Source organism: Neolamprologus multifasciatus, chromosome 2 (genome assembly GCF_963576455.1).
Source record: "Neolamprologus multifasciatus chromosome 2, fNeoMul1.2, whole genome shotgun sequence".
In the NCBI taxonomy this organism is placed as follows: Eukaryota; Metazoa; Chordata; class Actinopteri; order Cichliformes; family Cichlidae; genus Neolamprologus; species Neolamprologus multifasciatus.
Genome location: NC_140440.1, coordinates 10,741,750 through 10,768,219, shown reverse-complemented (window position 1 = coordinate 10,768,219; position 26,470 = coordinate 10,741,750). Strand labels below are relative to the sequence as shown.

The 26,470-nt window shown below is 38.0% G+C and overlaps 1 protein-coding gene across 1 annotated transcript; it reads left to right on the top strand.

Annotated features, from left to right (window-relative positions):
- The first annotated feature begins 85 nt into the window (after window positions 1-85).
- Window positions 86-19,596, top strand: elovl6 (ELOVL fatty acid elongase 6). Its single transcript, XM_085170743.1, has 4 exons — window positions 86-352; window positions 16,534-16,665; window positions 16,898-17,049; window positions 18,919-19,596. The coding sequence occupies exons 1-4, from the start codon at window positions 270-272 to the stop codon at window positions 19,359-19,361; spliced, it is 810 nt and encodes a 269-aa protein (XP_085026869.1). The 5' UTR covers window positions 86-269; the 3' UTR covers window positions 19,362-19,596.
- The last annotated feature ends 6,874 nt before the right edge of the window (window positions 19,597-26,470 follow it).

Genomic DNA, 26,470 nt, shown 5'->3' with positions numbered 1-26,470 from the left:
TCAAATTGAACTTTCAAGGGCGCAATATGACGGCTTTAGGACCCTGACGTCACCCTCCTTCAGGAAGAGGGCGTCGGCTCAGTAGCCGGTGGAGGAGGAAGGTGCTGTGACTGGCGAGCTGCTCGCGCAGTGACGCGTACAACCGCGAGGTCAGGACATTGGCGCGAGCGATGCGAGTCAGGGGCTGCGAGGAAGCAGACTAGAGAGAAACACCTCAGCCGGGTATCGTCTTGTTTCAGCGGTGTGAAAAGAAACACAGTGCAGTGAGCATGTCGGTGCTAGCTTTGCAAGAGTATGAATTCGAGAGACAGTTCAACGAGGACGAAGCTATCCGATGGATGCAGGAGAACTGGTAAGGCTACACTGTAACGTTAGCGCCCCGTTTATAATCCCATATATAGCAATGAACGGTTTTTCTACAGCACATTCAACGCGCCGTGCTCGCGCTAAATGTGTGTTGGAGCCTGTAGCGTGGAACATACATCCACCTCGTTTACCGGGATTAAACCTAGCCGTATCCTCTTACATCAGCCTCTTTGTCATCATCCGCGAATTTCTGACTGTGCTTCATAAAATGAACAAATTCATGCAGGCCTTCAGCCGCGTGCGAAAACGCCGCTCTGCCACATTTCAGTCTGTCTGCTCTCATTGGATGCTACATGCTCTTCCACTGTTGCATTGTGCATCTTTCATGAGCAGGATTTGTCCTTGAATTCCTGTGATTTATTCTCCCGGCATCACTGCCGCGATAGTATTATAAAGGTCATCCATTCCTCCAGCTGTCGCACCGCCATCCACTCACTGGGCCAGTATGTTTTTATCCACTGATTGACTGATTTTCTTTGGTCAAGAGTGGGCAGCAGTCATGGTTTATTTTTGTCCTTTAAAATAAAGATATTTGTTATTAATTTAGTAATTATTTGTTCTGTGTTTTAAAACAGTTTATTTTTCATTATGAGTCCTATATTGATTGTTTTCAATCAATGGAGTATAAAATGATTAAAAACTGTCATCACAAGCCCCCAGACTCTAAGGGGTCTAATAGCGTGCTTTGTCCAATACATTTCCTATGTAAATGAAAAGAGAAAGTGTTTGGAGCTCTACTTTAAACAAAATGGGTGGAACTATTATTAACCTATCAAAATTGTTGATATTTTATTGATTGATTGAGTAATAACCCAGTTCTGTTAGCTCTAAATAAGATGCCTTTCCAAATGAAAGAATATGAAATCCCAATTAACCTAAAAATTAATTGCTACACGAAATATAAGAGACTAACTTGCAGCAAAAGCCTTTTTTAACAGTACTACTTGGAGTCACTGATGAATCAGAGCTTCCCACAAATCAAATGTGTTTTCTTCCTCTAGCCGTAAGCATGCATTTTTTTAAAATAGCTTTTTTTTTTACAATAGAGTGTATAAGTTGACCTTTTACAGACATTTCATTTTTAAGTACCTTGTTAGGGGGGAAAAAACAAAGCAAAACAAAAATCTGAGTGATGTTAAGCAACTGGATTAGCAGTTCTCCACATGCTGCAGATTCTGTTAGAGTGGCCTTTCAAGTTGCAGCTGATCTACAGAACAGAAGGACTATTCTCCCAACAGCTGTCCAAGGTGGTGTGGATGGAGTATATATGAGAAAGCAGGATGAGATCCTTTCGTGGAAGGCAGCTGAATATTCTTGAGGGTCACTATAACAGCAGCCTGACCAACGGGCCAGAGAATGGTGAAAATATGAAACAGGAAGTTGCAATTTGTTTTCTTCTTCAAAATAAGAGTGAGGTGGCTTGTCCTCAAAATACCCTGTACTAGTACAAGATGCTGTAAATTAAAGCTGAAGTCACCTTCTGGCATCGTTGTTCATTGATAAGAAGTGTCAATATTTAAAATGTCTCATTGTTTACTTAGGGTGGTGTCTGCTACGCTTTGCACAATCTGTAACATTACTCCAGGCTGAAATTTCCCTGTTGCTACTAACGGATGAGTAAATATTCTTCATGATTGCGTGCAGTCATGCATTACAATCGTGGGTCATGTACTGGTCCGTCCACCCATCTTTTGCATGAATTAATAGAGGGTTATTTTTGTCCAGGTTCACGCCAGGTTGAGCAAGAAATGGTTCCAAGCAAAACAAAATGATTCATGGGTAAAGTTAGTATGAGCTTCATTCACTGGTAGTGGGTTTTTAGAAGGCAGCACACAGAAAGTAAGAGGTATTTGTCTAGCTTCATCTGTTTCAACTGCCTGATAAAAGGCAGATTGTTTTTAAAGCATATTTTCCTTGAGTGCTTGGAATGAGTTATAGAACAGTTTCAGTCTTATTCAGTAAAATTAAATGTGTGTGTGTGTGTGTGTGTGTGAGAGAGAGAGAGAGAGAGAGAGAGACCGAGCGAGAGAGTGTGAGTGAGAGACCACATGGGAGTAATGTGTAGGAGCTGTCCATACCCTAGTACTGACAACCAACCAATAACGTTCATCTTCTGATGTCTGCTGACAGAGAATTAGCCAATCAGGTTGCAGCTGATCTGTGATGACCTCTCTCTGCTATTCCTGTAGTGGAAGATGTCAGACAGGGCCATTGCACATGGCTAATAGAGACAACAACTATGAAAAAAGGGACTGTATAAGTTTATGAGTTGACGTTAGGAATGTAATAAAGGGTGACGTGTTTTTATGGCTTAAGGGTGAGACATAAGGAGCTCTTATGAAAGCATGTGCCTTAGAAGGAAAAAAAAATGCCTCTGTTTAATGGTTAGCTCAGTGCAGTACTTAAACCACCACACAACTTTAATCTAATTTGCACAGTTTGCGTTTATGTATTTATTTTGTGTATTTATCCTGCAAACCATTAACAAGGCCAAGTGCAAATATGAACTGATTTCAGTTCATATTTGCAAAAGCAAATGTCAAGAATTGCATACAGATCTCTGGCTTGACTGTTTACAGTCTTGTTTGACTAGAAGAACAGGAGGATCCCTTTTGATGGATGTGCAAGGGAATAATTCAGACTCTGAAGGTAAGGCAGATCATATATTTATCATATAACATATGTATCTGATATTTATCTTTGGAAATCACAATGAATTTATTTTGCATTGCATTTAACTGGCTATAGAGTAGACACGTGAGTTATATAAAAGCATGTGTGCATGACAGAGGAGTCATTGATAAAACATGCAATTGGCCCTGAAGTTAACACCATTAGACTGTGACTGTTGAACATAGTTATGTAATAGTGTTGATGATGATAAGCTGGAAAAAACAAACAGCTCTGAAACTATTCTATTAGTCAAAAGCAAAGATATCTTTAATCAGAATTCATTATATATGTTACACTGTTGTTACATTTTTCTCCTAATATTTCCATGTACTGTATTCTCATTGTTGAATATAGGAAAGCATCAGCTTTAGTCATGACGGTCATTTACATTTCAAGCAAAATGTATGTTAACTGAACCATGAATCCTGTTCTTTGGCCATCAGATATTATGTATTATTTCTAGTGTGGTCAGTGTTGCCTGTTTCAGTTTGTATTATTTGATGTTAAATATGCACAAGTTTATTTTTCTTGTTTCATGTTCAGCCAAGTCCCAGCTAAAGTAACCCCTCTGTTTAAAACAAGACAAGACATAAGTGTACATTGTTATATACTGTGTGTATGTCATTGTTCTGCAGGGATGAATGGAGACTGGTGCCCTGATCTAATGTCTTTGTTGGACACTGACAGGAGACAGCTCAGTATTGTATAAGAAAGGTCAAAGAGTCGGTTGAAGAACTAAGAAGAGGAGGAAGAACTAAATACTGTGTGATAACATCAGCATCTTGCCTTTTTGACAACAAAATGTATTCATTACAATATAAACCTAAATATTATAGGGGCAGGGTGTTTTCATTTTTTCTCCACTTCAATCTTGTGGCAAAAGATTGTCTGATTTGACTTTGGTAAGGAAATTGTGGTGCACAACCCACATTTAATTGTGATTAAGTCACACTAGGAAATTGGAAAACCAGTTTAAAATTAAAAAAAACCCCAAGATAATGACTTCCATTTACCTCGGAAGTCTCAGCAGCATGTTTCTCCTGGGACCTGAGTCAGTTGAAGTCAGATGCACTCGTCAGCTAGATCATATTAATATAAGAGAAGGTTTTTCTTCATCTCAGTTCCTTGGCCCTTCACAACCCATTTCAACACATAATCACTTAACACACAGTAAACCTTATGCAATGCCTGACTGTAATTGCGCATATAGTGCATTTATTAACATAACTTTGCAAACTTGTCTTTGATATAAAATTGTTTAGCATGACATGTGCATCATGTTACTGTTTTGAATAAAGTCAGTTTAAAAACACATGCATGGGTTTCTGTATTTGTTGTTGCAGCTCAAAGTTTGGTTTGAAATGAATAAACAAGCACTTCTCTCATTTTGATAGGTGATAGCACGTCCAGTCTAATGTGGTAATATCTGGACTGCAGTCTTTGGTTATTACGTCTGGTGTGACTGTGTGACTGAACTGGTTTGTCATCACTTCAAATGAAAACACTTATCTTCCTAAATATATTAAAACCTCAGATGTGATCCAGTGCAATGGATAAAACCTGCTCCATTTCAATATTGCCTGATGTATGTTAAGATTGCAGTGTTCCTTACTATCCATAAAAGACACGTTGTTATTATTCAGTGTTATACACACACCTTCAACCTACTGACACAGTCTGCACTTCCACAAACGTCATCATTTCTCATTAGCATGCAGATTGTTTAGAACCTTATGTTCTACTTTTTTGAAAATCCCCTTGTGTGGATGGCATCCCCATGGGTCTCATGCTCTTTTGATGGATCTCTGGTGATTTTGCTTTGGACTGATAACACGGCTGCACAGTCGTAGAATACTGCAGGGAATGAATAATGAAAATTTTGTGTGTGGTCTGACTGTTAATGTTTCTTGCTTCATTTGCTGTTGCTTTATAAACTTATTTTTAGAGTAAAAATAATAATGTTTAGACTCTGCCTTCATGAAATGTTTATGAATATTACTTTTAACAGTAGCATTGCTTCTTTTTAGCTAACCATTTGCCTTTCAATTCAGAAGTATCCTGGCTCACTGACTAATCTTGAAGATCATGTTTCTGGAACTCGATAAGTTGGGGAGATAGCGGCCTTCCATCACAGTTTCATATTACTTATTCAGTCCAAGTGTAGCCTTCTCCATTGTTTCCGAGTTCTCATGCCCTATTATTGTACAGATGAGACCAGTAGATGGACTGGATTAAAAAATTATGTTGCATCAGTGGTTAGTGCATAGTGGCATTTCCCATACATTTAAACTTTTACTTTTATTGAGTAGAGTATGCATATATGCTTGAGCAACTACAGTCCAAGAAGGTGCAGTTGGACAATGTTTGATAGGATGAGATGCTCTTTTGAAAAGATATTACTATGATTCGCAAGTTGGTTGGTCCAACCAAAATGAGGAGAAAGATCTGGGATTAGTAGTGAGTCAACCTTTAAAATATGAGCAAGGGACTACACTAAAAAGTTCATTTATTATGCTGGAAATCTGTGAAAATAATAATAAAAATTCAAAAATGATTTAGCAATTGTACTTGGGCAACCACCTCAACAACTAAAGTTAAAGTGCGTGAAATGTTAACTAGCTTGTTTTCATTTTTCTCTTGAAAAATAATATATGCATTTGTGTGCATTCTCTTATGCAACTTTTAAAAAGATTCACGATTCAAAGCAGCGCAGACGACGTGAGAGAGATCCTTTTTGAAAACCAATTCAGTATTTTTATTCAAGAAATTTATTTTAGGTATTAGAGACACTTTATTTGTGTTTTTTAGATGATTTCCTGTTTCCTGAATTGGATCCGTAGCTATAAGTAAATGGATGCTGCTGCCTTTGTAACAAGAGCAGCACATGGTGATGCTAATCATTCTTGACCATGTTAAACAAGAATATGCTTCAGGCTTGATGTTTGTTCGGCCTGTTTTCTTCTCACCACTGGTGAGGCGAGGTAGAGACATGCGCTGGCTCCTCGGGAACTGATGTCTGCCTGGGGTGTTGCTGCAGTTTTGTTACACTTTCAGTTTTTATTAGGCTGCCAGTAAAAATCTTTAATGCAAGCAAAAGCAGTTCATATTACAGCTATTTTGTATTAGTGTGTATGTGTGACTTTACAAGCCTGTGGAAATAAATTACCCTAATTTATTACCTTATTTTGTTCAAGCTAGAAATGCAAAGACTGAACATTGGTATGGGTGAGATCAACCCAACTGACTGCCTTGTCATTTCTTCAACAGACCCTCTGTTAGTGTGGCCATGTAAATCACCAGCTTCTGTAGGTGTAATATGTAGGTGGCCCAGTGCTTTTTGTCCTTATAATGGATACCTTTGGTTAAAATGTACATTTAGGAAATAACACATTAAGCCCAAATTATAAACCACTAACACAAAAATATATTTCTACAGAATTTTCAGTTTTTTACTTTTTACAATCGTTTGGAAAATCTTTTCAAAACGGCACTAACATTTGTTTTTAGTCGGTGGACTTTTTGTTTTCCATTTCCTCTGGTGAATTGCAGCTTTTCTTGAGTAGGTGCATACATGAGTCAATATGGAATGAATGCAGTTGGACTACATTTCTTCTCACTGTAGTTACAAGAGTGTGTGTCTTTTTCACGTTGTACTTGATGATGTGCGTTCCAATGAAAACAACATTTGGGCACATAGATAACATACTGGTGATGCAATTCTCAGACTAAAGGTTGAAAGCCATCCTTTCTTTAAAAAAACAAATCACTGCTACTTAATAATTAATTAATAAATCCTACAACTTTTTTCAATTATGTAATGACAATCACAGCTTCAGCGTGTCAATTATTGCACAACAAATGTTAATACTTCCAACACAAACTCCTTAAAGTAACTTGGCGAAGTTACTCCTTTTACTCTATAGGATACAGAAAGTACTGCCAAAGAGTTAACTGTCCTGAACTAAACTAAAATATTGCAAGTGTGCGCACAGATACGCAGTTCTGCTGTGTATATAGTTGTATATGTCTTTGTGACATAGCATACGCACACACAGTTAGACACCAGCTCAGTGTCACAGGCATGCAGACTCATCCTCAGACTGCAAGCACAGGATTACATAAGACATGAAATCTCCTGGACAAGCTAATACAGATCCAAGTTTCACAGCAGGTTATCCAGCAGCTTTATACGACACTGTCAGTGGGGGAGGGGATGGCCAATGGGATCAACATTCTTATTATAATGTGCAATGTACTAAAGAAGTTAGTACATAGGTTAACCAAAACCATAAGGTGGTAGGATATGCTAGCATACTTCAACTTGATGTCTAGAACGAATTGTTTGCTATAAAACTGTAATTGGGGCTGGATGGCTTGGCTCTCCGTTTGTCATGTTTGAAGTTAGACTACTCAACTTTTACAGGCTAAAAGACCATTTTCACTTGAACCTTTATGGTGGTGATAATATTGTGAGACTGTAGTGTCAGAGGACATCTCTGGAGCTGTGCTTTGTTGGCTCCATCATCAGTATTCTCTCAAAAATAAATTCCCTTTTTAAACTTTTGTTCATCATTTGGCAGCAGTGAAAAATGAGCTAACACCCAGCGTCTGAATCTGTAATAATGGTTACGCACCAGAGGGAGAAGGAGTGTGATGCTTTCCTGATTTGACTGAGCAGCTCTTGTAGACTGCACTCAGTGTGCACAGTTTTACATAGAGAGCCGGCTCTGCAGTCATAGATTTCACCTTATTTTAATGTTTTTTACCACTAAGCTAGTGCTTCTTGTGCTCATTTAGAGGAATGCAGCTGCCAGCCTTACTGCAAGAAAGAAATCTCTGCTGATTCTGTTACTGCTTCATGCTGATCCTTCCCAAAAGAGCTCTGACTTTGTAGTTTTTTATTTGTGCTGCCTCGGCCCACTTTGGCAAACAGCAGAGTCAGGCCATTTGCCACAATCCTTTAATATATTGCACAAGTAGTTTTACCTTGTGCAGTTTACTATCTTAATTTATTTATTAAATTATATTTTGGGAGGCATTATGACGTACTTCGTGGACTGAGGAAACTTAAGAGAGAACTGAACAGAAAGCTGTAATAAGGAGTCTTAAAATATATAATCTTTACAAGCACATGCACAAAGTGAGTCAGGTCTTAAAAACATGAGCGAAAGCAGCAACAAATCACTCATGACAGGTTCTAATGTGAGGGTGAGTAGCTGTGCTACATGGCTAACATTAGGCTAGGGTAGTGCTGGGCTTGTTTTATGGTACTGCTGTTGTGATCATTTGTATAGGAATTTGCTTATGGAGAGCCTATGAACAGAGGTTTTCAGCCTATGCAAATGTGGATGACACTGTGTAGGTCGAATGCTGATTGTTGGACAAGAGACCAGGGACAGCAAAGATTATAACTCCAAAGATTAAGAAATGAAAATCACAAATGGTGACTGCAGTGGACACTTGGTTGTTGGTAATACTGGGTCTTTGTATGTAGGACTTTGCAGCTGGCTGAAGGACTAAAAACGATGAAAGAGTTGCCCACAAACCGGTTGAACCACATACTTTGAATACTGCCTCCAACAGATGCGATCTACTTGTGGATGGACTCTCAGTGGGTGCCTACGGTTTGCCAGTGTAGTTTCTATGTAAGTTTCATCATCACATGGTCAGTGCGAGGCTCTGAGTGAGCATCACCTGACTGTCTCTGATCGCTATTTGTGACAGTGTGGACGTGTTAGTGGAGACTACAGAGCACCAACTGTGCATGCACCCTTAAGGTGGACTTCAGTCAGATTTCGAAGATCTAACACTACGGCTACTACTTGTGTTGTCTCCAGCAACCCATGTCTGTCCCACAGAGTATAATTGTTCTTTAGTGTTTACAAACTAAATTATTATGCAGTAGACTTCTTGGTCATCATACTGGTGTTTGAGCCAAAACAAATATAAGCTAAATATAAATTTAATGAATTATTAAAAATAAATAGATAAAATGTAATATTCTTTGCTGATGATGATGAAGTAATCTGTTGCAATAGTTGGTCCTTAGGTTCTAAATTTATTTTCAAAATGTAACTTGGTTGTTGGCTTGAAATTATTAAAACAAAGTACACCTTGGTTTAAGTAAGTGATTATCCTGTTTTAAATTTGTGTTGTGTGGGTTTCAATACTTTATATTTAGGTGGTATATAGATGGCATTGTGAGCATTGCCAAGCATCCCTTATGTCTTCCTTCAAGCATGCACTAGCAAGCAACTTCCTGGAAAAGTTGCATGCTAGTGCTATATTTGTCACCTGCTGGTTGAAAGAGAGCGCGAAGAACAGAAAGAGTGCAGTGAGTTTTGGTTAGGAGGAAGAATCATTACTAAATCTTTGTTCTCACTCTTTTCAAAACTTTAATTTTGCATTTCACATTTAATATTAATGAACCAAGAAAATCTGCATTTTGCTTTAGAAACATGTTTGCAACCATCAATGGAGTGACAGGATGCGTGACTGCAGCTTTTCCCAACCTTATGAACAATATTTTTTCATATTGACCAAAACTACCACCAATGACTACCAATGGGCCTTGCAATCAGTCATGATCATTATTATGCAAATTCTCATTACCATTGATCAATGGAAATGTCTGTGCATTACCATTACAGTTGGGGGAATGGCTGTAATCACAGTACTGTAAGATGGTGAAACATATATCCTTAGAGATGGTTGTAAATGGCCTCCTTGACTCCCCACTCAAACCAGTGTTGCTTTTTGTCAGGATGTGCATACCATCGTCATTGAAAGAGTGATGATGAGGTAGCTCTTCTGTGTTGTGCTATCTGCTTATCCAGAAGTGGTTTGGTTTCCCCGATGTGTAATTCACAACAATCTTCCTGGCACTTCACCACGTACACTATATTATTCTGTTTGTGCAAGAGGATCCAATCTGTCAGGTGGACCAATTGTTGGCATAGTGTGTCCTGGGGTTTGAAAGCTACAGACACCGTGTTTTGACAAAATGCGTCTCAGCTGTTCTGTTAAAGGTTTTCATTTAGACAGCAGTTGTCTTTCTTCTCTCCTGGATCGCCTGGAGCATTCTGTAGGTGCTTTCCCAGCTTTGACAAATGTCCAGCTGGGATAACCACACTTACTCAGGGCCTTTTTGTAATGATGTCATTCTGATTCCCTGGCCGCTGTGTCTGTGGGGATGATAAGAGTCAAACATTTCTCCCCCTGAAAACGATATGTCCAGTAGGGCTGGGCGATATGGCCTAAAATCCATATCGCGATATAATTTGAAGCATGTGCGGTAATGATATATATCGCGATATATTCTTTTCTTCTGTATAACGTATTTTCCACACTATAAAGCACACTTAAAATCCTTTAATTTTCTCAAAAATCGAGTGTGCCTTATGTATGAATTCTGGTTGTGCTTATTGACCTCGAACCGATTTGGGCGTGCAGAAATCTGTTAAAAAATGATTTGATGCACAGTGAAGCTGGAGGATGAACGCCAACTTTTCTTCCACTTGATAAAAGTTAACGTGACGGATTCTGGTGGTCAGGGACAAATGCAATCGCATAGCAGGATGCTATACACGGGCCAAACTTCAGTCAGGAGAACAACTGAGATTATTCATTCACAATACGAGGTTAGTTATTAATATACTGCAACAACATGGGAATAGAGCAGCTGCGAGAGAATTCAACATTAATAAATCAATGTTACGGAAGTGGAGGAAGCGCAGTTTTTGGCTTTCCCCATATTTCAAAAGTGCTTCATCTCTTTGCTATGACTGTCGCCCGCCATAATTTTCAGATGATAATGGTTGTAGCCACTGCGATGCTTTCGACCAAAATAGGTGCAGTTTGATTACATCATTAACATGCGCTATCGTGATAGAGCGGTATAGTCAAAATCTCTATCGTTGGACAAATTTATATTGTTTCTATCGTATATCGTCTCTTTCGCCCACCCCTAATCTCCAGCAAGCAAACAGAATCGAGTCTCTGGAGTAATCAAAATTTATGAGAGAATAAACTGAAAATGAACCTGACTAAAAGCCGCAGGGTTCAAAGCTTGTGCAAAAAGTAGCGGCTTATAGCCCGACAATTACGGTAATTAAAATGTCACATGATGTCAAGTGCTTTGTGTTTTAATGCTTTTAAATGACTATTTTTAATGGACTTTTTACTTAATAGATGACAAAAGACTATTTAAAATAAAATCTGTGTAACCTTTGCCAAACTGTGACCACTGATGATAGACATGGTAATTACAAATAAATGTAAAAAATATTTTGTATCAGTAGCACAAGCCAACTGCAGTACTATGCCAGCCGTGAGCCACTCCTTATTTCTTTGTATAATGCTAGGAAAATAGGCAGTGTGTTTGTTATCAGTGTGACACTGAAAAGTGATGAGACGCTTTCCAGATGATGATGCATGCCAGATTCTGACACCACTAGCTGAAATGCAGCCCCCAAATTATGACAGAATCTCCACCATCTTCTTCCATGTGGTTGTAGAAACTCACTTTTGTACCTCTCTCTCCTAAGCTTCTCTGTACATCATAATAATATTTTTTGTTTGTTTTTTGAAAATTCAATAGTCTTTGAAACCAAAAATTTCAAATGTGCAGTAATCACTCCATAAGCTGCTGATTTTTCACCTTTCCTCCCCATTTCCCTTCTGTAAGGCTCCTTGACAGCCACCCTTTCACCAAGACTATTTCCAATAAGCCTTCAACAAATAGTAGATGGAACAACTGAAAAGCCAGATGCATCTGATGTATCTTTATTTGTTTACTTACTCATTTTTGTATTTCTAAAGGACATGACTTTTACATAGTGTTCATCCATTATCAATGTTTTTTAAGAAAATGCTCAGGGATAAGGACTGACAAGTTGTGAATAATAAGCCAGTGTTTACAGAAAAAGGGAGAACCTAGCGAATTAGTGCTCGAGACCTCTTTTAAAAAAATACCAGAAAGCCTGGCTTCTAGGAAGTACAATATATAAAAAAAAAAAAAGAGGGGTAGCTCAAGGCACATTACTTTAACTCAATATATTCCTTTATAACATGACATCTAATTTGATAACCTTCAAAAACTAATGGCCCTACTAGAACAAGCGAGGCTTGGACACTGAAGGGTAAATGCAACTTATTTTGCCCCATCTTTAGATGATTTCATTGTACTCATAAGGAGTTCTATATATGGTAAATGGACTGATTCTTATATAGCGCTTTTCTACTCTCCCGGAGTACTCAAAGCACTCTATACAACATGCCTCATTCACCCATTCACACCCACTCGTACAAGCACTTCTATACACACTCCGATGAACGCATCGGAGGGCAATTTGGGGTTAGTATCTTGCCCAAGGATACTTGACATGCAGACTGGGGAAGCCAAGGATCCAACCACCGACCTTCCGATCAGTAGCTGATCTGCTCTACCACCTGAGCCACGGCCACCCCTATGAAATCACAGCTTAGACTATGTCCATCATGCTACCCTTTGACCTTTAACCTTGAATGGCAGTAAACCAAAGGGTAATGCTGAGATTGTTTCTCCTTTGCAATCCCCTCCAGCCACTCCACATTATATAGGGCACTGTATTGTGTGTTGCTCTGTTCCCCCCTCCTTCCTGTGTAGTTGAAAAACAGTGATGTCATTCTGCAGTCCAACCCTGTTGTCATTCTGTAAATGCAGCTGAATTTGACTTTGACAGGTTTGTCCTTTGTTCTTTAGAGGTGGTCTCAAGCATTTTATGGTCTCCTGCAAGAACAGATCCTTTGTTAAAAGATGGAAAATAAAGAGTTGATACACTATGTGATGGTAAAAGTATTCATTTATTCGGTTTGAAAAGAGAAAGGGCATCAGCAGCACTACTTTTTTATCTTCTAGCATTGGTTGACCCATAACCATCTACTGACACACACCTTAACCTGACTGACCGTCTTACACAACCTTCCTGTAATGAAATTACAAAGTGGGATCCTAAAGTTAGCATCAAGTTCATTCTTGAAGTTCATTTTTGAGAAACTGATGTCATGGAATTAAAGATTTAACTGATTATTGTCACATAGCCTTTTACTTTTTTTTAAAAAAAAGAAAATAAATTACGCCTTTTTGTGTGGCTACATTCTTGATCAGCAAATTTTAGCGCTGTTGTCGAGAGTGTCATCTGCTAAGGCAGCAGAACAGGTTTGTTCACTGTGTACAAGGTTGCACATGTGTGGGCTCTGTGAGAAATGTTCAGCAGTGTTAGCAATGTAAGTCTTAACCCTTTAAAGCCAACTATATCATGTTTAAAACATGCGTTTTTGGGACGTCTACATCAGTGTGAACCCTCATCCCATGGAAAACTGAAATAAATTGCATGATATGCTTTTAAAGAATAAACTGCAAAAAATGCCTGATGTAGTACTCCTGTGCTTGTATACCATATATCACAATTCAATTGGCAATTCTGTTTAGAGGCCTTATTTTAATTTTGTATAATAAAGCACTAAATACCTAGGGCTTTAAAAAAGTCAGCATCATGTTGTTGTCTTTGAATAACCTCTAAATAACAGCACAAACCTCACTGAAGTGTAACATCACTCCTTGGGCTACTTTTACTCAGCTAATTAATCCCAGAGCTATTGGTCAAGCTCCAAGAATGCCTCATTCCTAGTTGCTGTGCACTGTCCTCTTGACAGCAAACAGTGTTTTTTTTTTTAATGTTTCCAAGGTTGCTGCTGCTGATATTTCTTTTTTCCAGTATCACCCTGCCGTTACATACATATATCTACTTCTGGCTACCCTGCGGTAGGTCTGATGCCTGACGAACTGGAACCTACTAACTTACTCTCATAAGGTTTATTTTCCTGAAGGTTTCCTGGGGGTTTATTTTCTTGGCTATGCTGCTCGAAACCATTACTCTGCTCTCTGTCCAATAGAGCAGATCATTTTTCGACAGTGCTGGTTTAGTGTTTTTCGGCCCTATTCAGCATCCAGTTTGTCAAGTCAGACTACCTGCACCTTGTAATTGTGCTGAGCACTGACAAATGCTTTTCTTTAGATTCAGTTGAGCCAGGTGGTGTTTCACTGACAATTCGATTAACACAAATTTAGATCACAGGATGGGAGGAGCTGAAACTGAATTCCAGCAATAACAATTAACTTGCAGCAAAGTATTAAATGGCAGTTGGAACTGGACTCTGATCATTAAATCATTGCTTCAGGCATTGCATGTGAAGTCACTTTATTATGTAAAACGTGTCTTGTGTACATTATGAAGCAGTGCTGGAAGAAGAACTTCTGTGCATACAACAATTACATTGTTAGAAATGATTACTTTGTGGTGGGAATAAATTGCACAGAAATACTGCTTTCATTTAAAATGTCAGTTTTTTTCCCTCATAGTATCTAAGGATGAAGCTTGCCAGCTTGCTCTTTGATAATGTTTGTTTCTTCTTTGATGGATTACAGTAGAGTGCAAGTCTTAAGCAGTGGAGCAATTTATTGAAATCCAATCGTACATGAAAATATAGTGTATATATTAAAAAAAAGAAGCTTGAAAGTCGATATGTTGTATAAACCTTTATTGAGGAAAAAAAGGTGGAATAAAGCCAGAGCTCTCTTAGGAATTTTTTGGAATTTCTTTAAATAGTGTCCAAGCTTCTTGATGGACATTCCAAAGCTCTTCTTTGGATGTTGGCTGCCTTTTCTTCTGCTCTCTGTCAAGATGGTTCTACATCTGAAGAATGTTGAGGCCCAGACTCTGGGAAAGCCAATCCATGATTGATAGAAAAACATACAGTGGAATACAGTCAAGATATGCTTTCACTGGATTGCTGTTGCCAATCATATATATGGTGCATCAGAATCTAGTGTTGACCTCAGCCTCTTCTTCCTGTTTCCTTTTCTTAAGAGTTGCTTTTTGACAGCCATCCTTCCATTTCTGATGGGTTTTCACCAAAGAGTAGATGGATCAACTGAAGGCTATGTCACATCTTTGCTGTATTTCTTTCCTATTTCTCAAGGATATGACTTTGAGATACTGTCCATCTGCTGTATGTAGCTTTTTAGGCCTGCCACTTCTTTCTCCACTTATCTAGCTTTTTAAAATCTTTAAGGGAGATACAGCTCTCTGTGCCAAATGTGTGGCTAATAACTCTGGTTATGGTCAACACGAATTGCCTTGTGGGTGCAAAAACACTACTGTCAAACTGTGTTATCTTTGGCTTTTTTCCATGAGTTCAGCTAAAGAAATGGGAACAGATTAAGTTTTTTTTTACAGCAGGCTGCCTACAGATACAATTTAAAAAAGGTTCTATGCTAAATTGTCTGTTTTGTGTAGACAAAACAGCGACCAATCCTTAGAGTTAGGTGCCGTTTTATGCTTGAATGATTCATAAGTTAGTCTAAAGGGTGATCCAAGAGTACCAAGAGTACTTCAAACCCAGTTTGAACTGGCACAACATGTATATCTGACCCTAAATTTAGTGGAATGTTAACTGAAATTTGCACGTGAATAAATATAATGCTTCATTTTGGGTTACCAAAACATTAGTGGATTGCCTGGCATTATTATTCACCTTGATGTGCATCAGAAGTAAACCAAAGTTTGTGCTGAGAAAAACTCACTGAATAATATAATACGCCACACTTTTCTATTTCATAAATGGGACTCGCTGTTTACATTATGTGGCAAAATTGTTCATCCATCCATTCACTTCTGCTTATCCTTTTTCAGGGTTGCAGGGGTTGCTGGGGGCTATCCCAGATGTCTTAGGGCCAGAGTCAGGTTACACACTGGACAGGTCGTCAGTCTGTTGCAGGGCTAACACATATATACATCGATCGTAGCTCAAGAGTTGGGAGTTCGCCTTGTAATCGGAAGGTTGCCGGTTCGAGCCCCGGCTTGGACAGTCTCGGTCGTTGTGTCCTTGGGCAAGACACTTCACCCGTTGCCTACTGGTGGTGGTCAGAGGGCCCGGTGGCGCCAGTGTCCGGCAGCCTCGCCTCTGTCAGTGCGCCCCAGGGTGGCTGTGGCTACAATGTAGCTTGCCATCACCAGTGTGTGAATGTGTGTGTGAATGGGTGGATGACTGGATATGTAAAGCGCTTTGGGGTCCTTAGGGACTAGTGCTATATAAGTGCTATATAAATACAGGCCATTTAAAGTGACTTTAAAAGCATTCATCTAAAAAAAGTGAGGTACAAGTAGTGGACTGAAAATGAGTGAAAAGGAACCAGTGTCCTAAGAAAAACTTTGAAAGAGCGTCAGAAAGTTCTAAAACCTTTTGCTCAAGATCGCTTTACAAGAACGTCTGACGTCTTTGGGAGCAAAATATAAAGAACTGAGGGGTGTTTCAAGACTTAATGTTCGGCTATTTTGGTCACTTTAGTGATACTTTATAACCTTCATTCCTAATTTGTTGCATTGAACATCAGTCTATCAGTATATTTTCCTGTGTATAGTAAGTCATGCTTTCTCTTTTTGTTGCTTGCAGGAAGAAGTCCTTTCTCTTCTCTGCACTCTATGCTGCCTGTATCCTCGGGGGCCGCCATGTCATGAAACAAAGGGAGAAGTTTGAGTTGAGGAAACCATTGGTGCTGTGGTCACTCACCCTTGCTGTATTCAGGTAAGAGGGTTGACATTTGTTTAATGATTATTTAATATAAACTGACTTCAGTTGTCAAACTTAGCCGCGTTTCACAACAACTAGAAACAGTAGCAATGTGCACAGTAAGAAAACCTCAGCCTTGTAGAAAGTGCTAGAAATACAAACATTTTAGCTATAATGTGGGAAGCACTTTCGCACTTTTAACACAAATTATTGTCTGTATATGTATGTCCTCCTCACACCCATGTAGTATTTTTGGTGCCATCCGTACTGGGAGTTACATGATGTACATCCTGATGACGAAAGGGCTAAAACAGTCAGTTTGTGACCAGAGCTTCTACAACGGGCCTGTCAGCAAATTCTGGGCATATGCTTTTGTACTCAGTAAAGCACCAGAGCTGGGTAAGTCGATTTCATTTATTTATTTATTTAAATTATCTTTTGCATATTTTTTTCTACAATACTGCAAATACTGTAAAAGGCTGATGATGTCATCACCCCGTTAGGCAGGTGGTCAACATGGTCACCCAAGTTTGTGAATTTGATAACTCAAGAACCAAGCAGCATACTTCCTTCAAACTAATACTAAAAGTGTATTTACTAATAATCTTGGACGAGTTTAAATCCCAGAAACCTCAGTCTTAAGGTCAGGGGTCAGAGTTTCTGAAAATCGTCTGAATGTGATGACTGAAGAAGAAAGTCACCTACAATTTTGAAATTGATACAATAGGTGTATCTGCTAGGAGGCTGATGGATACAATTGGCCACCACCAGTACACTTCTTTTTAAAGATTTTGTGTGAATACAATTTTATTTTTGCTCATCTTTATCTTCCTAGTGTCAGATCTTCAAGCCTAAACCTAGAGCAGTTGTTCCTCTCAGCAGGAATAAAGAGTGGCAGATGCCATGTTCTCTCTGTCTGGCTAATGTCCAAACTATCATGTTGTGAAGTCTGGAAACTGGAGACTTGGTTGTTTCTGTATCTACTAGGTACAGGAAGGTTCAGGCGGCTTAGGGAAACATAAGAAGGTGGACAGAGACCTTTTTGTCATGGGTGGATGTCTCTCTAGATATGTCACTAAAAATTCGAGACACTGCACATTCTAAAAACGAACACAAGACACATATGAAGTTCTGTGCTCACATCTTTTAGCCATCCACTTTTGCCAATACACACTCATATGGACAACATCTTCATCTGTGATTCCAGGTGAATTAACACTACAAGTATCACAGCAAAATCAGGTGGAAAATAATATAACATTTATAACAGTAAACTCAGGTTTATTTGTAGTAAACTGGCTGCTGCAAGCCTTAATAAATCAATATAAATAATAATCATGTTTGAATGATTAAGTAATTCATAATTTTGCATTGTAAAAGAGAAATTCCCACAAATGCCCTATTATGTGCACAATAGGGCAAATTCTAGCAGTATAAATATAACACCAAAACAGTACTTTTTGTGCTGTCACTGACTGGTTTCCTGGCTTAGAATGGAACTTGGGGTCTGAAGGTTACATGACAGTAAGCATGGCGGTGTCAGTGTGACCTTGGTAAATATGTGACTAGTGGAACCTTACTTGGTTAATAAAAGTCTCTATTATGCTTGAGTTAATCATGCTTTGGGTAAAAATCCCAACTATTTAACATACTGCAATTACTGCAAGATTAGTGTTCCTTGTGCATTTAAAGTCATTCAGCCACTACATTCACTAATATATATATATATTGCAATATTTTTGACTGATGTAAAAAAATAAAAATGTAGGTAAGTTAGATTTACATTTATACATAAATTTGAAAACAAAACCCCCAAATTTTCATAAGGAAAAATAGATTTTGTAACCTGGAAACCACAGATATGAAGCATTGATATTATGGTGTTTTGTATTTGTAGCAGTACTTTACTTTGTACTTTGTTGTAATAGGGCATGTTTTCTGTTTTTTCAGCTTTTGCAGTAACCACAACTGTTTGTTGTAGAGTACTTATTGGCCTTAGCCTTGTTATGGGTGATAAATGGTATAATAAAAACTGCTTTTGCTGCCACTTGTATTTGTGTTTATCAGTTTATTGGGTCCTAAGTTGTCAAACATTTCAGTGCTTCTCTGTGTGTGCCTAAAGCTTTGTGTTTTTACACAGCTTTGCATATTTGAGAGTGATTTGTATCACAGCCAGTTACTTTTTGTTGGACAAATAATAACCATGTTCCTTTTTCTGCTGCTCCGTCCTGTCTTATCCACTCCTAACTTCCACTCTCCTATTCGCAGGTGACACTCTGTTCATTGTCTTGAGGAAACAGAAGCTCATCTTTCTCCACTGGTACCACCACATTACTGTGCTGCTCTACTCCTGGTACTCCTACAAGGACATGGTGGCTGGCGGCGGGTGGTTCATGACCATGAACTACTTGGTCCATGCTGTCATGTACTCTTACTACGCACTGCGTGCAGCTGGTTTCAAGCTGTCACGCAAGTTTGCCATGTTCATCACACTGACCCAAATCACACAGATGTTGATGGGCTGCGTAGTCAACTACTTGGTGTACTCGTGGATGCAGCAGGGCCAGGAGTGTCCATCCCACATGCAGAACATTGTTTGGTCCTCCCTCATGTACCTCAGCTACTTTGTGCTCTTTGTCCAGTTCTTCTTTGAAGCCTACTTCGGCAAGTCCAAATCATTGGCTATGGCTGCCACCAAGAAAAGCGAGTAAAAAATAAATGCCATAAGTATGAAAAGAAGGAAGTTAATGTAAAAAGGGAGTTTGAAATTGAGAGCAGGGACCACTGTCTTGAGAGATGAATGGGTTTAGGTGTGAGAGAGGTGGCATATAGCCCACGAAGTCTAGTGGGAGTGGGGGGGGTCATGAAATGATTGGTGTTTGTGCTTGAGCATTATTACTAATGTGCAGGTCTTTAAAAAAAAAAAAAAAAAAAAAAATAGAAAAACAGTGAAGGTTCTGTCTCCCTTGAGGGATGCTATAGAAACAGCACCACCATGATCAGAAGCCATCACAATCTGTCCACCTGAAGTTTAAAAGCCCCCATTTTAAATTCACATTTAAAAGTTTTTCCAAACGTAAAGGATAACAAAAGGATCAAAATCACCAGATTAAAAACAAATTGCATCTACCACAAGTATAAGTTTACTTATATAGTATATATATATATATTTAAATATATATGTATATTGAAAAAAAGAAGGTACATATGAAGAGTTAACATTAACACAGGCCATCTGAGTATGTTTTTGTTTGTCTGTCTGTCGTCAGTGGGTTTTTTTTCCGGTTAGATCTGTCAAAGCAAAAGTTTGGATCGCTGGTGAGTACATGGAGCTGAAGTGTTGGTGGTTGAGGTGAGCTGATGGGGTGAACGGCACTGTGTCGTCTGTCTTACATTGCAAAATGCGATATTTTTCTCAGGTCTTAGGTTATCTCTTTCTTAATATAATATGCATATCAAGACAAAGTAGACATGTTTAACATCTGCACCACTTTACAGTATGGCTGAATTTCATCTAGAATGTCTGCATAATTGAGAAAAAAAGTATGAATGGAGCTGATTGGACTGACTGTTGACCACACCGCTCCTGGCCGTGATGGGAAACAGATGCTGACAGTGCCCTGCTTCACCACTTGTCATGACCTTGCAGAAGTTGCCGACCACACTTGGAAAATTACTTGCCATTGACTTCCAAGCACTTCGCTGTGTTAAAGTGTCCCTACCAGTGACGAAACCAATCTGTTGGACAATGAATGCTTAAATGGAGGAAGAGCATATTTCTGTCTAGCAAAAGAAAAAAAATTCAAACATGCAAATTGTCAAAATCTGCTGTATTGAAAAAATAGTATGTATCCTTAATGGTGTCTGTTGTGCTATTGTGCATTTGCACTGTATCAATGTAAAAAAATATGTTGCTGACAAACTTAACGTATGAACAAAGTGCAAAAATGTGACATTCCATGTGTTTGTTTTTTTTTTCCTCTTGGTATTGCACACCATTGAAACTATTTTAGTGCTAAACCTGAAAAGCCATCTAAAGTACTACTAAGCATTTGAAATTAAGAATTACCAGAGTTTAATTATCACTCCCAGACATCCAGTCTTTCTTTACAAGAACTGAAAGACAAAGTGTAGCAGCAATCAAACATGTTTTATGCCTGACCTCCCAACATCAGGTGTTACACTTCTGGTTTTAGCTGAGTCAATAAAGTTGATCTGTATCATTGCTGGATGCACTTCGGTAGTTGTAGGCATAAATGGCATGAGTATTTAAGCTAAGCAGCTTTTCATCTAAATAATGATAGTAATCCACTATTACTGTTGGTTCAGTATTGAAAAAGTGTGCTGACCGCCCCCTAGAGGTCACATTACAGGTTGTTTGAGGCTCCATTTAGTTGAGGTTGGAGTGAGACAAACATGGCATGAATCAAAATATTTTCGTCTGAGAAAAGTTAATCACATAATAAACATGGATTCTTAACCATTTAGTTGGAAAGACCTAGTAAAGCAAATCAAGAAAGACCAAAAAGCAAATCCTGTGAAGTGATGGTTGCATTTTATTCTTGTTGTATAGAAACAATTCCATAATCCATAAAAATAATAACAAATGGTAAAATTATGCAATATACATGTTCTATAGGGAAAAGAACACGTTGCCCCATCACATTATAATTTTTAAACAAGTTAAACAAAACAACAGGATGTGGCCGCCTATCGTTCCTGTCACTTCCGGCTACCATCTTTGGTAACTAAAGAGTTAGCCAACGAAATAAAATGCTACGCTATCAAGACAAAAGAGGGGAGTAAAATTTGTTCAACAAGTTTGATATTTTGTTCAGGCTGAAGAAACTGAAGAGGGCTTTGAAACTGTGGTAAGTGTTAACAAACTCAAAAACAAATTCCCACAAGCACAAATCTCGAATACTTTTATGGTTTAATTATTCAGTTTTGAATGTGTAATATATCACAATTTATATTATAAAAGCGTCAAAGCCTAATGGACCATTTCCAGAACACACATCATGGAAACGTGCAAAGGTCTTTTTTCCAGTTAAATATCTCCTACAGGCTTAGCGGGTGATGGAGTTACTATAGAAGTCATGGGAGTGGCAAAACTTACCGGTGACAAAACTACTGATGATATCCTGAATTAACAGCAGAAGCTATACTTTGTATAAATGTTCAGTAATATGTACTAGTAGTGAGAGACAAGTATCGAATAGACCTTACCAATTTGGTCCCTATTATTACCAGTACTACAGTACTGTGCAATAATATTCTGAGTTTTCTGAAGGTATTTTAAAAAAATGGCTACTTTATACTTATATTATCTCATATGAGAATAATGATTACGATTTTGACAGCTTTACCTGAATTATTGCAGAATTGATTACAGTCTAGAAGTTGTATCTAATGTCAGTTTATTCATAACCATAAAATGATTTGCTCTGTGCTACAAAAGGCTTGAATCTCAGTTGCCCCTCTCAAACAGGAATGCTCTTTATCTGAACTGAATGCAGATTATGATAATGAGTGCAGGTTCGAACTGCTATTGCTATCTTGATGTAAAGAGAGGTCACTGAAGCATTTTTTTGTGTTTATATTTAGCATTTGCTACATATGAAAAATGAATAAGAACAGAGTTGCTTAATAACCAATTATTTTGTATTGTTTGCAGGTGTATCTTTATATATCCCTATTACTATTAGTTTCTCATCGGTGAGCTATTTTATTTCTTTGTAACATTGCTGCCATCTAGTGAAAAAAGGCCAACCTGGCTATTTTTTTTTCTTGACGATTGATTTCTAGGTCATTAATGATGGTACTGTGGAGCATTTCTCTTTAATTGTTAAATAGTTGTGATGAAGAACTATCCTATTCAGTTTATGTAATGGGAAAAATGGCTAATTGAAATTAAGTTGGGATTGTGTACCACTTAAGTGAAAGTGTACCTGTGATTAGTTGTGCTCATTGTTGTTGTGTTATTCATTTTCCCCCTGAGACAAAACTACCAAGACAGCTTGCCAGATTTGGGACTTTCCCTCCTGTCTATGGTGCAATCATACATTCTGGCTCACATGTCTATGTCCAATACATGCATTAGACCTTCCCTCCCCTTCTGATTTTAACTCTGGACAAATCCTTGAAAACCAGTGTTGCTCTATCCTGCTCAAGAGCTAAAGGGACCAAATACTGACCTGAAGGATCAGGGCAAAGCCTTTGAGTGGGTGGCTAATTCCCGCTTTAGCCCTCATCAGCTGTCCTCTGGGCAGGAATGGGACCGTGAGCGATAAGACAAAGCTAGACCCATCTGGCAGAAAATATAACCCCAGTTACGATGTTAAAAAAAGTTATGATGGTCTGCAAAACCTAAAATCTGAGACAAAAAATACAATAATATCATTTAAACCCCATATTTTATTTAAGAAAATATTTTCACATTTTATATTTTAATGCTTTGGTTTGCTTTATTTTGTATTTTGAATGTGTACATTTCATACATCTCCACAAGTCTTTCTAAATGTTACAGGTTTTGGAGAAACACATGCTGCCATTTCAGCAAAACAAAGAGATAGCATACTCTGCAACACAGCACCACTGCAATGTATTAGAGAATGTAAGAAACCATTTACAAAGTCCTGACCGGTTGCGAGTTAAAAACATTTGACATATTATCAAATAAAAAATATGGCCAGGAGGCCCTAAACCAAAGAGCTGGAATCCTATATTGAGCAAGGACAGGATAACATTTTGGCATTTAAAACTTGATCTGAGTTACAAAATGCTTTTAGGGAGTTGCTTAAAGAAGACATGAGATAACACAGTGCTTCTGGACTCTCTTCTGTACAAAGATAACAAATGCTATGTTCTCTTTGTACAGTTTTAATTAGATATGGGGTTTTGGATAACAGGTTTTAAATTAAAAAAGTAAAGTAAACATCAGATGTTTTGGGGGTTGTTTTTTTTTGGCTTCTTGTCATTGGCTATCAGTGGATACAATCAATGACATTTCATTACTCAACAAGTGTGGACAAAACATAAACTTGAAACTTAAAAGTGTTCACAGCTAATGACTTGAGAATAACACAGGGCAGTGTATATAGTTAAGTAAGTAAAAGTAGTGTATCTTTTTCTCTTCTTTAAGAGCTTTCTTTTGAGAAATGTAGCTTTCTGATGGATTAAACAACATAATTGTGTCTTCAGGTTTCCAGTTTGAAATCTCTGTGTTGTGTGAGTGTTGAGTTTTGAATTTTGCCATTGATGAGTTAAGCTAGAAGTGTGCAAGTAGCTTTGAAGGCTACAGTGTGTGCATCAGCTTGGTGGGCTTTGTCACTTTTAGCAATCTAAATTAAGGAGTTAATCCTACTTCCATGAGGAACAGGTATTGATTTTGAAATTTGGGGAGTTTCACCTGTTTGCTCATTTTTGGGTCTTGGACCCTTTTTTGCATAGGTGTCTCCAGCATCATTGTCTTTTTAGGGTTATTATTTTGTGGTGGATACCTCTCTGTGACCCAGTATTAATGTTCTAACCTGCAGTGACCTTCCTAGAAATGTAACTACAGCTTGGTGTCAATAAAGCCAGCTTGATTATAAATGCTGGCAACAGTGTTGGACACTCGCATAGGCAATGTAGTAGGTGAAATACAAATTTGCCACAGAATTAATAAATTATCCATTACTACAACATCCCTGTCGGTGACATGACAGTCCCAAGATGCTATTTTATTTATAAGGTGGTGTAAATCAGCACTGGTGTAGCCTGACACCTTGGAGCCTATGCAAGTAGTTAGCATTGGTATAGCATTTCCCTTATTATGCTCACATTGGTGCCTGCTTTTTCTCTGTTACAGTAAGCTAAACTGTGTTGCTGTTGCCTTTGCTATACACCACTGCATTAACTTGATGTACAAACCTGTGGAACACACTCCAATTAATTCACAATCATTTTATTTTGGATAGGAAAAAATACAAATCTATGAAGAAATATCATTACAAATGTATTTATATGTATTTTGAAGCAGTGTTTATTCCTAAAGCGATACAAAAATGAGGCCCTTGCATCTTCTGTTACTTACAGTGTCAGTGACTCGATTGCCCCCTGTTGCCCCAATTCAGAAGTAATACAAGATAAATTGACACTCGGCCCAATTTCATCTTTACTTGAACACTGATCTGCTGCTGTTTAGAGTGGTGGCCTAACCTATCTGTCAGCCCTAATGGAGCCCAATATATAGATAAGTGTGTCTTGCCACGAAAATCAATATCGATGTGGCCCCTGATGGTTTTTGAGTTGAAGTGCTTTGTTTTCTGCCATTGCCTTGAAACAAAGAGGCAGTGGGTCCTTCTATTAACAATTCCCAGTCAACCTTGAGACAGACTTGCAGACTGAGATAGAGGTAGAAATAGAAATAGATGGAGTGATGGTGAAGGGCGGCGGCATTCGCGCCGACATCACTAGAGCATTAGATTTGGTGGAGGATAGAAAAGCACCATCAATGGACCACAGAAGGCCTTCAAAGAAGAATGATGACAGTGATGGGCTGTAACAGAAAGACAGAATGGCCAAAATAGTCTTTCAGTGGAGAGGAAATTATGTCATGTGTGTTTTGCTATAAAAACAAATACAAATAAATGTCAGCGTTAAGGAAGTTATTGACACAGTGTATATTTTTTAAAATATGCCTTTATTGATAATAAAAAAAAGCAAGTTTCATCTTGCAAATTTCTAATTCCAGTTATAGCCCATAGCTGCTGAAAATAATATGTAATCCAAGTTAGGTACAGTTTAAATGAAAATGTTGAATGTTGGTCTGTTAACGTAATGATTGCATTTTTCTATACTAATTAGAATCTAAAAAAATGAACATAAATCCTAAAATACCTTCCCTTTCCAAACCACAGTCTATATCAGTCAGTCGTTCAGCAGTGTTTTTCTCTGTTTTTAATTATAAACTCTGCAAAGAAGAGAGTTGCCTCTAACTGTAAAGAAGATAAGATATCATCCCTTTCCAAACCACATTCCACTTTAATTTATTGACCATTCAGCCCATTTGAGTTTATTGCCCTCTTATTTCTTAGAATATAAATCATGGAATCATAAACTTTAGACAAAAATAACCACAGTTTAATGTAAAAATAATCAAAATAAAATATTTAAAATGAACAGAATTAAGGGTTGTTTAGTGGTGCAGTGTCATGGCAGTTACATGGCAGTTCTTTGTACTGTGACACATTAGTTATTTATAACAAAAGGAGCTCAATGTCCGTTTTTTTGCTTAAATCTTGAAATGATGTGATCATGAAGCCTGCTGCACTGAAACTGAGACAGCTGGATGTCAAAATACAACACTCTGATGGGAAAACGTCAAATACACTAATACTTTATAAGAAAAAATGGAAGATGATTTTTAAACAGCACCGTCCTTTTACTGTAAAAAATATCTAACAGTTACTGTTCATTTCTCCTATAACTACCTCAAGTCAATGAAATTTACAATGTTCACATGTATAACTGCAATAGTAACCTTAACCCTCTCCTATATGAAACATTTAATAATTTGATGAAAAGGCTACAAAAAGGCATCTACACCAGTTGATACATGGGAGGAACAAAAGAAAAACAACTTTTCTACATAGCAGCGAGCCTGAGCAAAGCAAATTATAGTGACTTAAACATTTCAAACACAAAAATATGTAAAGAGCTAAAAATATATAAAACTCGCTGAACTTACTAAAATTAACATAATATAGAAATAGTCTCAAAAGTTTTGCAAGTGCAAGGAGAATATGAGTGATCTTTTGGTTAGCTGACACTGATG